Below are 15,981 nucleotides of genomic sequence, written 5' to 3'. Positions count from 1 at the left end.
GGCATCAAGTGTTTGAACTTCATAAAACTTTTCCAAATACAAAATGAATCTACTTTCTTGTCCCATTTTCCTCTTCCTCATTTCCAAATTGTCTGAGTTCATTATCAATGTCAATGTGCTTAAGACTGAGAAATAAAGGGCCTGAAATGCACTCTTCATAAGTACCAGTGGAAAACATTCAGTTATGGGAATATGCCAGACTCAAGAGTAATAAATAGACAAATATGCCCTAGAGTAGATTCTTTACAAGAAGACTTTTAAAAAATTAAGAGCAATATTAACCATTCAAGGAAATTGTCCTACAGATACAGTATTATTACATTAGGTATAACTACTATATTGGCATTAGGTTGATTGCTTCTCAATGCTAGCAATAACAATGGATTGTTATTTTTTTTTACCCATTTGCTGTCAGAATTTAATCAAAACTTATGTTTTTAACTTCAGAGTTGAATTTTTAAAGACTTTCACATTAAATTTTATAAAAATATAACTAATATAATTTTTAAAAGGGTTACCTTGGTATTAAATTTTCTAAAGTTGTTTATAGTAGAGAATATCATCCTTAGGAAATATGTAAAATTGATGTCTGTAGTGTGTTCAACTTAAAAATATAAAAATTACAGCAAAGTCATTATAATGAATAGAGGGGAGTTGACTGATTTATTGTAGATGGGTAGAAGAGGTTAACTGTGACTCTACTTACTAGCTCAAAGAGCAACTGCTAAGTGAGGCCCTGAGGCACTGCCAGCTTCAGTCATTTTTCCCTTGCTCTCATGCTCCTCTAGCAGATTGTTCTAAAGTTAATATGCATGCTGACCTCATACTGACCCCATGTTGACTCCATGCTCCACCCACATTACCCTACGTTGATGCCAAGCTGACCCCCATGTTGACGCCACATTGACCCCATGTGCCCATCACTTGTCATTACGTTCTCTATGACCTCAACAGAATACCCCTTAGACTTGTCATTACGTTCTCTATGACCTCACAGAATATTCCTTAGAAGCTACCCAGACATTCAAGGTGCTTACCCACAAGAGCGCCAGCAGCTGGAGTTATTGGCCCTTCCGGAGAGCTGTGTCTCCTGGCAGTTGTCGTTGTTGGCCTCCTAGCAGTTGTTCGGCCTCCCCGCATCTCAGCCTCGAGCAACTACAGAGAATTCTCCAGATCCTGACCCAAAGCTACATGAGTTTTTGAAGACCTTCAGGTATAGTTGAGGAGCCCTTGGCTCTGTCTGCTTCATCCATCTCTGAATTATGCCTTAATAACTTGACTTAACCCTCAGCCTAATCATATATCCTCTTATCTCTCTTTATACTCTAGGTTCAATAGAGCCATCACCAGTTGGCACACCCATTGAAGGAGATGTTCCGTCCTAGTTTGGAGTCAATGGCCCTTAAACGAATCCACAAGGAGTTCCTTGCCATGTCTCAAGATCCTCCGGCCCAGTGTTCTGCAGGTCCTGTGGCCGAAAACATGTTTCATTGGCAAGCGACCATAATGGGGCCCGATGACAGCCCCTATCAGGGAGGGGTCTTTTTCTTGACCATTCACTTTCCAACCAATTATCCCTTCAAGCCCCCCAAAATTTCATTTATTACTAAAATCTACCATCCAAATATTAGCAAAAATGGAAGCATCTGTCTAGATATATTGGATTCTCAGTGGTCACCTGCACTTACAATTTCCAAAGTGCTTCTTTCTATCTGTTCTCTATTGTGCGATCCAAACCCAGATGATCCTCTAGTTCCAGAAATTGCGAGGGTCTACCGCAAGGATTTTAAGGAGTATGATAAACTAGCTCGAGAGTGGACGAAAAGATATGCCATATAATTTCAGCTTGTATTCTCTGGTCATAATAATAAACCTATCAGTCATGTTTTATTACTTTGAGTAAAGCAATCTTTCTCCAATCGTTTCTAGATAAATACTATACGATTTTCAAACTAGGATAACTAGGAGTGAGGGGTGGGGGTGGGAGAGAAGGGAAAATGGATGGGATACAGAGGAGGTGGGGAGTAAAAGTGAGGAGAAGGGTAAATGGATTGGGTATGGGGAGGTGGGAGGCAAGAGAAGGGCAGATGGCTGGGAGATAGGGGTGGTGAGAGCAAGGGGAAGGGAAGATGGATGGGGTGTGGGGAAGGTGGGGTGACAATGAGGATAGATGGATTGGGTGTGGAAGAGGTGAGAAAGGTAGACTGATTGGGTGTGGGGGACTTGGGAAGTGAGAAAAGGACAGATGGATGTGTGGTTGGGGAATGAGAGTGAGAAGAACAGGTGAATGGGATGTGGGCAAGGTACGGGGTAAGAATGAGAGGGGGTTGCTGGAAGTTGCAGGAGAGTAGGAGAGTTAAGGTTCTGGAAAGAGTGTAAAACTAGTTGCAGTTTAGATTTGCCTAAACAATTATTTTTATTGAATTAGGTTTGAAAAACAAAGCAAGAAAAAGCTGTGCAGGGTTTAGAATCCAATGCCAAACAGTATAACCAACCAGCAATGGCGGAACATTTTTTGACCAAGAGTTTCTATGTAATTAATGCTGTCTTCAACTTTATTCAGTAGTCCATGCTGGCCTGAATTCCAGATCCTTCTGTCCCAATGTTCCCCTAATATTGCCATTACCAGCCAGAGAGTAAAGCTTCCCTCATTTTCACAGGGGGCACTTTGCCATGTGCAGTTTTGACACTGTATTTTGAAATCCACATTTATCTCACTAAAATTGAGTGGATTAGGAATTGTTATAAGTAACATGTTTGGTGCCTATCACTACACCTGTCATTTTATTTGGATCTTGGATATCCAAACATAGTTTTTTATACTTACACAGCAAGCATCTTTCCAGCCCTGGGTAGAATTTTTTCTCTCTCAGTTTCAGTGGTTTCTGTGAATATCTATTGCCGCCATTGCTTCTAAGCTTGGTGAGGTAATGCATTTTGACAGAAGGATATACTGTAGAAAAACTGTTCATCCCAAGGTGAGACAGACAAGAGGGTCTAGGTTCAAAAAAGCCAGCTCATGCACCAAGGACAGGTCCCGGTCCCACTGCCTGGGGATCTCCTAAACAGTTTAATTCATCAACTGTCTCACTTATCCAGAGGGCTTGGTCTCTATGCTGAGACACTTTTTTCAGTCTTGGCGCAGGAAGGAGGGGACTGGACCTGCCTCAACTGAATCTACCAATCTGACTCCCCAGCGGAGAACTTGACTTGGAGGAGGTGGGAATGGTGGGTGGGTTGGATGGGGAGGCTGGAGGGTGGAAGGAGGGAGGATAAGGGACTCCGTGGCTTAATTAATTAATTATAAAATAAAAATATTTATTAAAAAAGAAGGGTCTGGGAACAACATATATAATTCTAAGCGACACTATCTGTAAACTAGTTCCTCTAATCACACCCTATTTCCTAATTTTCATTACCTCCCAATTATGACACCAAATGATAAGCCCTTCAAGTCATTAGCTTTTTAAGTCAGATTTCTCATGCTCTTATCACTTCCCTAAAGCTTCTCATGAAAAATCAAAAACAACATCCTGAAATTATGAGACAAATAACCTCAAAGGATGTCATATCTTGTGTTTGTTTTCAGTTGGCCATCTACTACTGAGCAGGCAGCCTATCCTTAAGAGTAGATTCCCTAATCAAACTCCATTGGAGAAAATTAAATTTCATTTCCAAGTGGTTATCCAAAGGAGACAACTTCTGGGTTAGAGATTTGTTATGTGTCCACTTCTCCTTTCAACTATACAACCCCATCTGATATAGAACCATGCAGGCCCTGGCATGCTGCCCCAGTCTCTGAGATCATATGTGCATTGGTTATTGTGTTTAGAAAGTGTGGTGACATTGTGTTCCCCCAAATATTGTGTACCCTAATAAACTTATCTAGGGTCAGAGAACAGAACAGCCATTAGATAGACATAGAGGCCAGAAAATAGTGGCACACACGCTGTTAATCCTAGAATTCCAGAGGCAGAGATCTGTCTGGATTTCTGTGAGTTCAAAGCCACACTGGAAACAGCTAGGCGTGGTAACAAGAGCCTTTAATCCCAGGAAGTGATGGCAGGATTCACTCCAATAACTAGCATTCACTCCAATAACTAGCACCAGGTTTGACTTTATTAATAAGACCTTTTAAAATTTGTGCTACAAGAAAGCCTTATTTCTATGCTGTCCTTCATACCCTTTGGCTCTTATGCTCTTCTGCCTCCACTTTTGAAGGGTTTCCTGAGGTCTGGGGGGAGGGATTTGATGGAAACATCCCATTTAGTGATGAGTATTCGAAAGTCTCAGTCTCTCTCTCTCTCTCTCTCTCTCTCTCTCTCTCTCTCTCTCTCACTCTCTCTCTCTTCCATATTGTCTCATCACTGTATTTGTTCCCATGTGCTATAGGAGGAAGCTTCTCTAATGATGGCTGAGAAAGTCACTGATCTATGAGTATAAGATAACATTATTAGGAGTCATTTTATTCCTACATTCCTTTAACAGAAAAGTAGTATAGGGTTTTCTCCTAAATATCTAGTCTCAGGTACTTGGCCATCCAGACTATATCAGGTATGGGTTCCATCTCATGGAGTGGGCCTTATATTGTATCAGATCCTGGTTGGTTATTCCCACAAGGTTTGTGCCAGCTTTGCACTAGCATTTCTTGAAGGTACAACATCATTGTAAGTGAAAGAGTTTGTAGCTAGGCTGATGTTTCTGCTTTGGTAGGTTGCAGAATACCTTCTGTAACTAAGAACACTAGTTTGTATGGGTGAAGGCTCTATGGAGGTACTGGCTTGATTTTTCTGTGCTTAATCAGTTGTGAAGGTGCTATGTTCAGCAATAGGGCCTTGTTGTAAGTTTGTGGAGAGCAACCTGTATCGTTGGCAACAGGCTGGGTTTTGGAGGGTTCCCTTTGGGGAATAACTCAATTAGGTATAACTCAATTCCATCACAGAAAGCTTCATTTGGTTTAAAGTAGATGTCCAGTTGGAGCATTGTCGTACTTTGGTGATTTCATTTAGATTGCCTTAATATATGTATATGTTTTTTGAAGCTTCTACTATATTAGGTTTTCATATTACTCCTCAAATGGCCCAAAACTTTAGCTCTTTCTCCTTACATTCCCTCCATTGTCCTCCTCTTGGGCTTATTTTTGCTGTGATGAAAGACCATGACCAATGTAGCTTTGGGAGGAAAGGATTTATTTAGCTTATGCTTCATCATCAGCATTCATCGTCAAAGGAAGTCAGGACAGAAACTCAAACACAGCAGACAACTGGAGGCAGGAACTGATGCAGAGGCCATGGAGAAATGCTGCTTATTGGCTTAATGGCCTGCTCATCCTGCCTTCTTAGAGAAATCAGGATCACCTTTGCAGGAATGACACCACTCATAATGGGCTGGGTCCTCCAAAATCTATCACTAAGGAAATGTCCTACAAGTCTTCATACAGTCCAATATTATGGAGACATTTTCTCAATTAAGGTTCCTCTACTCTGATAACTACCATTTGTCAAGTTGACATAAAACTAGCCAGCACACTCTTTCTGCTTGATACCCCAATTCCAGTCACCCCACCCCAATCCATCCTTACCTATCCTATTTCTCTTTCCTAGGGAAATCTATTTGTCCCCTCATGTCCTTTACTCTGTTTTTCTATGGATTGTAGGCTACTTATCATTAACAATAGTTAATACTCACATATAAGCAATACATACCATATTTGTCTTGAGTGACACACTGATTTTAATTACGGTTGCTTGAATGGGAATGATGGGGTGTGGATTACTGGAATATGGGCTAGCTACTACTTTTCAGTTACTACATCACAGAAGAAAATGATATGCTTCCACACTTGTAACTAATTGCCAATACTCTTTGTGCCCGAGGAGCTCATGAGTCATTCCCCATGCAGGAACTGAGTATTTTAATTAATTTATATTTTTGTGGACTATATAAATGCTCCTCTAAGTGAAGTAAGGAATACAAATATCACACAATTTTTTCTCATGTGTGGAACATTTTACCTCCACAAACAACATAAATATACTGTAAGCAAGCTATTTGGGGGGAAAAAAAGTAGACAAGTAATAGGGGGCACTGAGATGAGAAGGTAACCAGAGAGTGAATATAATTAAGGTATGAGATCTGTGGTAGGGCTAACAGAATTATTCTCATACAGAGAAAAAGTAATTTATAGTTGTTATGCAATATCTCTAATGACTCTGGAAAAACTATGTCTCTCTCATCTCAAGAGATCTCACTAGCAAAAAAAAATGGGTAAGACATTTGTTGCTTAATAAATAAATGTTAAAAACTACAGAAAACCTACAATCTCATGGAAAATGAATAATGCTCAACTGAATCACCAATGGGTTAAGAAAGAAATAAAGAAAGAAATTAAAGACTTCCTAGAGATCAATGAAAATGAAGACACGACATACCCAAATTTATGGGACACTGTGAAAGCAGTGCTAAGAGGGAAATTCATAGCACTTAATGCCCACATAAAGAAGTTGGAGAAATCTCACACTAGTGACTTAACAGCACACCTGAAAGCTCCAGAACAAGAAGAAGCAAAGTCTCCCAGGAAGAATAGACACCAGGAAATTATCAAAGTGAGTGGTGAAATCAATAAAATGGAAACAAAGAGAACAATACAAAAATTAATGAAACAAAGAGTTGATTCTTTGACAAAATCAACAAGATAGACAAACCCTTATCCAAACTAACCAAAAGACACAGAGAGAGAATCCAAATCAACAAAATCAGAAATGGAAAGGGGGACATAACAACAGATATTGAGGAAATCCAGAGAATTATAAGGTCATATTTCAAAAATCTCTACTCCACAAAACTGGAAAACCTAAAAGAAATGGACATTTTTCTGGATAGGTTCCACATACCTAAGTTAAATCAAGACCAGATAAACTATTTAAATAGTCCAATAACCCCTAAGGAAATAGAAACAGTCATTAAAAGTCTCCCAACCAAAAAAAGCCCAGGACCAGATGGTTTCAGCGCAGAATTCTACCAGATCTTCCAAGAAGAGTTAATACCAATACTCTCTAAATTGTTCCACACAATAGAAACAGAAGGAACATTACCAAACTCCTTCTATGAGGCTACAATTACCCTGATTCCTAAACCAAACAAGGATGCAACAAAGAAAGAGAACTACAGACCGATCTCCCTCATGAACATTGATGCAAAAATACTCAATAAAATACTGGCAAACAGACTCCAAGAACACATCAGAACAATTATCCACCATGATCAATTAGGCTTCATCCCAGGAATGCAAGGGTGGTTCAACATATGAAATTCCATCAATGTAATACATCATATAAACAAACTCAAAGAAAAAAAAACACATGATCATCTCACTAGATGCAGAAAAGGCATTTGACAAAATTCAACACTCCTTCATGATAAAAGTCTTGGAGCGATCAGGAATACAGGGAACATACCTAAACATAATAAAGGCAATTTACAGCAAGCCAACAACCAACATCAAATTAAAAGGAGACAAACACAAATCAATTCCACTAAAATCAGGAACAAGGCAAGGCTGTCCACTCTCCCCATACTTATTCAATATAGTACTTGAAGTTCTAGCCAGAGCAATAAGACAACATAAGGAGATTAAGGGGATACAAATTGGAAAGGAAGAAGTCAAGCTTTCCCTATTTGCAGATGACATGATAGTATACTTGAGTGACCCCAATGATTCCACCCATGAACTGATAAAGCTTATAAACACCTTCAGCAACATAGCAGGATACAAGATCACTCAAAAAAAATCAGTAGCCCTCCTATATACAATGGACAAAGAAGCTGAGAAGGAAATCAGAGATACATCACCCTTTACAATAGCCACAAATGACATAAAATGCTTTGGGGTAACACTAACCAAGAAAGTGAAGGACCTATATGACAAGAAGTTTAAGTCCCTGAAAAGAGAAATTGAAGAAGACATCAGAAAATGGAAAGATCTCCCATGCTCATGGATAGGTAGGACCAACATACTAAAGATGGCAATTTTACCAAAAGCAATCTACAGATTCAATGCAATCCCCATCAAAATACCAACACAATTCTTCACAGACCGGGAAAGAATAATACTCAACTTCATATGGAAAAACAAAAAACTCAGGATAGCCAAAAGAATCCTGTACAATAAAACAACCTCTGGAGGCATCACAATCCCTGAATTCAAGCTCTAATATGGAGCTACAGTAATAAAAACAGCTTGGTATTGGCATAAAAACTGACATGTGGACCAATGGAATCAAATTGAAGACCCTGACATTAACCCACACACCTATGAACATATAATTTTTGTCAAAGAAGCCAAAAGTGTACAATGGAAAAAAGAAAGCATCTTCAACAAAAGGTGCTGGCATAACTGGATATCAACGTGTAGAAGGCTGCAAATAGATCCATATCTGTCACTGTGCACAAAACTTAAGTCCAATTGGATCAAGGACATCAACATAAATCCAGCTACTCTGAACCTGTTAGAAGAGAAAGTAGGAAGTAGTCTTGAATGCATTGGCATAGGAGATCACTTCCCAAATATAACACCAGTAGCACAGACACTAAGAGAAACAATCAATCAATGGGACATCTTGAAACTGAGAAGCTTTTGTAGAGCAAAAGATATATAGTCAACAAGGCAAAGTGACAGCCTACAGAATGGGAAAAGGTCTTCACCAACCCCACATCTGACAGACGACTGATATCCAGAATATATAAGGAACTCAAGAAATTAAACATCAAATAGACCAACAGCCCAATTAAGAAATGGGCTATAGAACTAAACAGAGAATTCTCAACAGAGGAAGCTCAAATGGCTGAAAGACATTTAAGGAATTGCTCAACATCCCTAATCATCAGGGAAATGCAAATCAAAACAACCCTGAGATACCACCTTATGCCTGTCAGAATGGCTAAGATCAAAAACATTGAAAACACCTTATGCTGGAGAGTATGTGGAACTAGGGGAACTCTCCTCCACTGCTGGTGGGAATGCAAGCTTATACAACCATTTTGGAAATCAATATGGCGCTTTCTTAGAAAATTGGGAATCAATCTCCCCCAAGGTCCAACTATACCACTCTTGGGCAAATACCCAGGAAATGCTCAATCATACCACAAGAGTACTATCTTGGCTATGTTCATATCAGCATTGTTTGTCATAGCCAAAACCAGGAAACAACCTTGTTGCTGGAGGGCTTCTCTCCAGGTTCCCCAAGCCCCGCAGTCCCACAATCCACTTATAAAATAATCACTCAGACACTTATATGCTTATATCACTTATAAACTGTATGGCTGTGGCAGGCTTCTTGCTAACTGTTCTTTTATCTTAAATTAACCCATTTTTATAAATCTATACCTTGCCATGTGGCTGGTGGCTTACCAGAGTCTTTATATGCTGCTTGTCCTGGTGGTAGCTGCAGTATCTCCCTCCTCAGCCTTCCACTTTCCAGAATTCTCCTCTCTCCTAGTCCCACCTACTTCCTGCCTGGCAACCTACTTCCTGCCTGGTCACTGGCCATCAGTGTTTTATTTATATAGAGCAATATCCACAGCACTTCCCCTTTTTTTCTTTTTTATAAAAAGGAAGGCTTTAACTTTAACATGGTAAAATTGCATATAGCAAAACAATTACCGAGCAAGAATTATAGTTATAGTATTAAAGAAGATGTCCTATCTATCTTATATTTGTGAGTTTAAGGTTTTATATCTAACTTATCTTTTATCATAACTGAGGAAATTACAACTATCTAGTTTTCAACCACATCAAAGACCTGAGAAGGAACATAATGGTACCTGAGAAATGGTAGATGGATGCAAGCAACTTTCGGGAATCTTGCAAGAGTAGACCAAGACAGCTGGCAGCCTGGACAGTCACCTAATGTTTCTCAGCATTGTTGGTGCATTCAAATTGGCTACAGGCCTAGAGTATCTGACAGACCATTTTCAGAAGCAGGAATTCTGAGAGACCATCTTACCCTGTCTTGGCAGAGTACAGTGGTCGCTTTCCTTGTGTCCCGCTTGTCCAGAAAGGACAGCATTGCATTTGTACTGTCAGCCATCAAGGCAAGGGCAATTCTTTGCCCAGTAGGCCATTTTGTGCCAAAAAGACAAACTTCCAAATGAAAATGTCTTAGAAGCCCAACATTCTCTCAGGATCAGTTGATGCAGCCAGGAGCAATTGTGTCTCACGTCAACAGAATTCTAAGTTATTTAAATGCCATATTCTCTAGGTCTATGAAGTGTTTGAAGATTACCTATCTATCTGAAATGTATCTATGTATACCTAGAAGACTTAACTAACATGGCTACAAATATGATTATCATAGATGACTAATTATTAATCTATTTTTAATTATACATTACAATTTTAAATGAGTTAAACATAATACCTCAAACAAGAATGGAAATATATATATACAGTATAACAAAATTAACTTCAAGTTTGTATCAATAAACTAAAATTTTTACCAATGTAAAACATTTTAAACATAAAGTAAAATCTATACCAACGTAAAACATTTTAAACAAGTTGTTCTTTAAAAGTAGGTTCATTAATCTACCCTTTTATCTTATCATCTCTATATCCTCCTATATATCTATATCATATCCCCTTTTCTTTTTTAGAAAGAGATCACATTTATAATCAACCTGTTTTAAGTAAAAATATTGGTTTTTCTCTGTCCCACACCAGAGGGCTCTTCTGATTTGGGACACAAGAATCTTTTAACCATTTTTTTTAAAGCATTATGTCTGGGTTTAGAGAGGGGGAGTGAGCCAATTCCACCTCTAAAGCCAGCTTGATATATTTGGGAATTTGGGCGTAGCATCTCTTACTACTTCCTGCTGGAGGGGGGTGCTGTATCTTATGGGGATGCGAAGAAAATTTTAGGCCTATGGGGTAGTCAGTGAGGCTGTATTGTGTGAACCAGTTGCCTCGAAATTGCTCTGGATGTTGGATCTTCTGGGCCATGGTGTCATTGGAGATCTTTCAGGGGGTCTTGGCTGGTCAAACCTGATGTATCTTAATCTGGAACAAATCCATAGCCTCTGGCTTTCTGTGGAAACAAAAGCAGAACCTCTTTTCCAAAGTAACATATCCTTATATCCAAATTTTGAAGTCAAGGTAACTTTAAAATTTACCTTTTGGCATAACCGAACAGCTTTTATAATCAAATGTTTTTCTTTAGTTACGAATATCAAAGACAACATAATCCAGATTTTATGTGTGATAGTCATCTTTACATGGCTTATTACCTTTACTGTTTTTTTAAACATTTTATTTTTAAACTATTTGTTCATATAACAGTATATATTTTTTAAGTCTATGTACATTTTTACATGCATTATAAACTATTTCATCTGAATTAGTCTTATTGCGAACTTATTGCTTTAAACTGTATGTAGCCTTTTAAGCCTGAAACGGAGCTGTGGCTGCTGGCTCCGCCCACTTCAGCTTCCCAACATGGCGGTGGTACGTTTTCCACCAACTCTGGGAGTCATCAATTCTCAGAAATAGTAGGTCTACGCTTTTATCAAAGCAGCGTGTAGCCTAGAAACCTCTTTTTTTTTTTTTAATACTAGTAAAGACTAAATCTACTGTGAGACCAAAATGAGCCATCTTAGAAATAAGACCAAAATGCTTTCACCCTAAAATTAAGGCCTAAGATTTCTCCTTTTGGGAATAGGCCTTTAGTTACTGAAACCAGTCAGTTCAGATTCCAGAAACCAGGAAGTGTAAAAGTACAGAGTCACAAGATAGTCACGAGGTAATGCCTGCCAGACTATGGAATGTCTTCTCCCTGGTTTCCAGGGTAACTGGCCACAGAAATGCCCCCACCTGAGGGCAGCCAATGAGAAATGGTGACAGGCAACCACTCCCTTAGAAGTAATTTCTAGAAGTCCCTAGAAGCGAGCCAATCAGAATTGTACCCGTACTAGCACCCCTAAATGATGTAACCTTGTGACTTTTCCCTTTAAAAACTGAGCTTGCAGACAGGTGGACGCTTCCTCCAGCCTCCACTGCATTGGATGTATTGGACGAAGTCCCTGCCTAGGCTTGTATTGCTTTTGGATATCCAGAATTAAACCTTGCTTTTGCATTCCGGCATGCTCGTCTTTGGTGGTCCCTCTGGGGGTCACGATCTGGAACAACATTTGGGGGCTCTCCGGGATCCCCAGAGACCCCCCGCCGGGACCCCTAAGAGCTCCAGAGGTCCATCTGCACCGATCAGTAAGAGCACTCCATTTTCTTGTCTTTGCTTTCCTTTTACTTTCATTTTCTTATCGGAAGCCGGTGGTTGAATCTGACAGGCTCACCTTGGTGAACGCACCTGTAAGGTGACCCTGGAGGAGTTAGAAGACGTTCCAACCCCTCATCAGGACGCGGGGGTCCTCACTGGTCCCCCCCCCCGTCATAGGACGCCCGAGAGGGGTCCGTCTGTTAGGATGCCCATGAGGGGTCCATCTGTTTGGACACCTGTGAGAAATCCGTCTGGGGATCGGGAGACTCTGCTGAATTGTCCCTGTCCCATCTGTAGGTCTTTGGCATTATCGAGGCTCCCTCTCCGGACTCTCGTCTTCCTGGACCATCTGTAGGGCCCTTGTTCTTCCTTTTTGTCTGCCTATCTTGTTCGTCAGTGTTATTTGTTATACCTTCATAAATGTATAAGTGTGTGAGAACTGTGGCCACATGTGTGAGTGTTTTTGCCTGAGCTTGTGTATGCATTGGGAATTGTGGGCCGGATTGCCAGCTGAAGGAATGGAGACTCCTTCAGTGGTTGAACTGGCACAGACTAACCTAACATTGTTTCCTTGCTCTCTCTCAAGAAAGCTTGCGATGAGTCTGGCAGGCAGCGGCTGCACAGCTGCTACTTCGGGGACCCAGGGCGCCGCTGAGAGGGCTAGGCGGCCCTTGAGCATCACAGGGACTAGATGCAGCGGGTTTGGGGCCCCAGCTCGCTCAAAAAGCTGTGGAGTAGAGGCTTGGTTGCATGGGAACTAGGCATGGCTTTGTGCTAGAGCGGGCTGTGAGCACTGTGGGGCCCAGCAGGTTCTGGCTGGGCTCCTGTGTGGACATGGGGCAGGAGCCAGCAGGAGCCTCAAGGAGCTCAGTGTGGGGGCTGGTGGAGAACTAACTGCCCCTCCAGGGTCACAGCTGAGGAGTGGCCTACAGGTCTCTGGGCCCAGCCAGCGCGTGGAGTCATCTTTTGGCTCCATGGTGCATGCCTTCTCGTTCTCTTCCATGCTGTTGGGTGGGGCTCCCAAGACCTGCCTTGGGGCTAAAACTTGATCAAGGTCTGGCTCCAAGAATGGAATGTCACCAAAAGTTTCTTGTCTGTGGTACAGTGTGGATGCAAATTGAGAGTTATTCTTGTTATGGTATATGCATGTATTTCTTCTGTTCTTGTTTAAAATATTGTAACTTTACAATATATTCTAGAGTACTGAGGGAAATCACAAGAAAGACTTCGGTAAGAGTTTCTGTTTTAAAGGAAAAGAAAAAGCGCAATTTGTCTGGAGTAAATGTCTGAGGGATCAAAGGAACAGACTGAGGGTATATGGAAGGTTGTAGAAGGTCAGAGGGGATGTGATGTAAACTGTTTGTTATGGTTTCTTATACTTGCAAATACTGAATTTAAAGTTAATTCTTGTTGGTTTTCATCTTAAGAGTGGCTAATGATTCTGCAAACTACTTATGTGTGTATGTATACAGGTATGTGACTTGAAAATGAAAGCAAGCTTTAACTGTGTGTATGTATGTGTGTAACTTGGATCCAACTGTGTGTATGTGTACAAGTAATTATTGTTTAGAAAAACAAGCTTTAAACAGCAACCACGTGGCTCCCTCCATCTTGGCTGGTGACCTCATGGGCAGCCATGTGGCTGGCAGCCATCTTTTACTAAGGTTATAAAGATCTACTCGGGTTAACACCTAATACTTATGTCTTTACCAAGTGTTCAACAGCAAGTTTCCAGAGAATTTAAATAGATGGCAACATATGTTTAATAAATAAGGTATTTGATTAATATTAAAGCTGCACATCAATGCTTTTATACACATGAATATACCTTGCTCTGGCAGCCAAACTTTGCAACATAAAGGAATCATAGGAAACAGCTGAGGTTTGCAAATGTATGGCAGGACTAGAGTTCCAAAAAGAGTCTAGTTGCAGTGGTAGAAGACATTTGAGAGATCTCAGTCTTTTAAGAACAGTTTTATAGTTAAAAACCAATGGCTTAAAAAAATGTTTCTTCTTACTCAAGGTACTTTCAGGCTTAAGAATGTTGTATAATGATATTTGTTTTGGTTTCTTTACTGAACCTGTATTTGATGCTAGAAGAGCTTCAACTTAAAAGCATTGTTTTTAGACTACTTTTGTAGACTGTTAGAGAACATAAATAGTCAGTCATAAGTAATCAAGTTTTTTAATTGTAGTCAGGGTTAAGTAAGTACTGATGTAAGTTTACTCATTTCCTCAGTCTCTTGCATATGTTTTTAGGGTTGAGCTTGAAACAAGTAATTAGAAACAAAGTTTGTCTATTCAGATATACCTGGACAGACCTCATACTTCAGAGATCTGCAGAATATGGCATTTAAATGTTGATCTAAAAGCTTACTATATCAGACAGTCTTCCAGATCCTAGCAGTGACCCAAGGTCTCCAAAGAAGATTATGTATGAGACACCACAACGTCTCTGCCTGAAATATGACAATGCTGACCACAGGGCAAGATGCCCCAATGCAATGCCTGCCGCCAGGACCCAGCCCAGACTGTGGACAAGCAGTAGGACACTGGAATTGATTGCACCCTTTTGCATGATCAAGGTCAGTCTTCCATGTCCCTATTCCACAGACAAAATACTCTGCCTTATGGATCTGATGGTAGAAGAAGATTTATGCTGTTCTGACTGGTGCCTCCAACGCTATGGAGACCTGGGTAGGGTTTGGTCCCTGTAATTTATAGGATTGGAAGCTTCTTGGTCTGCACTCAGATATAGTTTATCCTTCTCAGATCTCTGACATTACTGATGGCCAGGCTAGCTCTAACTTTGTCAGCAATGGCAGCATCAACCAGATCCTCATGCAAGGTTATAGCTTTCTTGTTAGCTCACTTTTAGGAAAATGTTCTAAGATGGCAGGAAGCAGAAAGATATAAAAGTTTAAGTAAGTCATAAAGGTTCAGATATGAGTCCAAAATGAGATAAGTTTCAGATTACTCTCCTGTTCTATTGTTCAGAGCTTAACATTTAGGAGCCCTGATGAGCTGGTAGAGCAATGACTACTTACTATTCAGTCACAAGCTCAACATTTTGGATGTCTAAATGTAAACCTAAAAGTGCTTCTCATCAGGTCAAAAATCTCTGTCCAATTTATACCTGGCTTTCTGGACAGAAGGAAAATGCACAAGCTTTTAACCCAAATCTGTAGTTCTTGTTGGGACTCAAAGGTATGAGTCCACTTCTGCTGTTTTACAAGATACCCATTACCTGCTTTGTCTACAATATGGATTTCAGTACAGATTGGTAATACTAATGTATCTAAAACTTCTATGTCATTTTGTAAGTAGGCCTCAAAGGATCAAAAGAGCCATAAAAACCTAGACCCATTTCACAGAGGTTGAAAGGACCCCAGATAAGTATTCCTAAAGATGGTATTTTTCCTCTCTCCTGGTCTTGGGACTACTGATTTTCCCATTACTAAGGGTATGGACTAAGGGTTCCAAATAAGTTCATAAATTTTAACTTCTGTTCCTAGTTTAAATTTGTCTCAACAGATTTCTACTCAGCTGGCAGTCACCTCCAGGTTTCAGTCGCTGACTCCACTGCTCCAGACGACTGTGAGCTCCAGACTTGCTAAAAGCTGACGTGGACCAGCCCAGTTAACATGGTTCTTCCCTGTCCCTATGGGGTCAGGCAGTTGCATGCTTCTGACAAATGCCCCCTTGCCCAGTC

General features: G+C 40.3%; 1 protein-coding gene across 1 annotated transcript; it reads left to right on the top strand.

The window, feature by feature from the left end:
* Positions 1-1,023: 1,023 nt before the first annotated feature.
* On the top strand, positions 1,024-1,890 carry LOC114696801 (ubiquitin-conjugating enzyme E2 D2-like). The gene is made up of 2 exons (XM_028874754.2): positions 1,024-1,213; positions 1,330-1,890. The coding sequence occupies exon 2, from the start codon at positions 1,372-1,374 to the stop codon at positions 1,837-1,839; it is 468 nt and encodes a 155-aa protein (XP_028730587.1). The 5' UTR covers positions 1,024-1,213; positions 1,330-1,371; the 3' UTR covers positions 1,840-1,890.
* The last annotated feature ends 14,091 nt before the right edge of the window (positions 1,891-15,981 follow it).

The sequence above is a fragment of the Peromyscus leucopus genome, chromosome X, assembly GCF_004664715.2.
Source record: "Peromyscus leucopus breed LL Stock chromosome X, UCI_PerLeu_2.1, whole genome shotgun sequence".
Classification (NCBI taxonomy): domain Eukaryota; kingdom Metazoa; phylum Chordata; class Mammalia; order Rodentia; family Cricetidae; genus Peromyscus; species Peromyscus leucopus.
The sequence above is the reverse complement of the archived record's forward strand: the minus strand, read 5'-3'. Positions and strand labels throughout refer to the sequence as shown.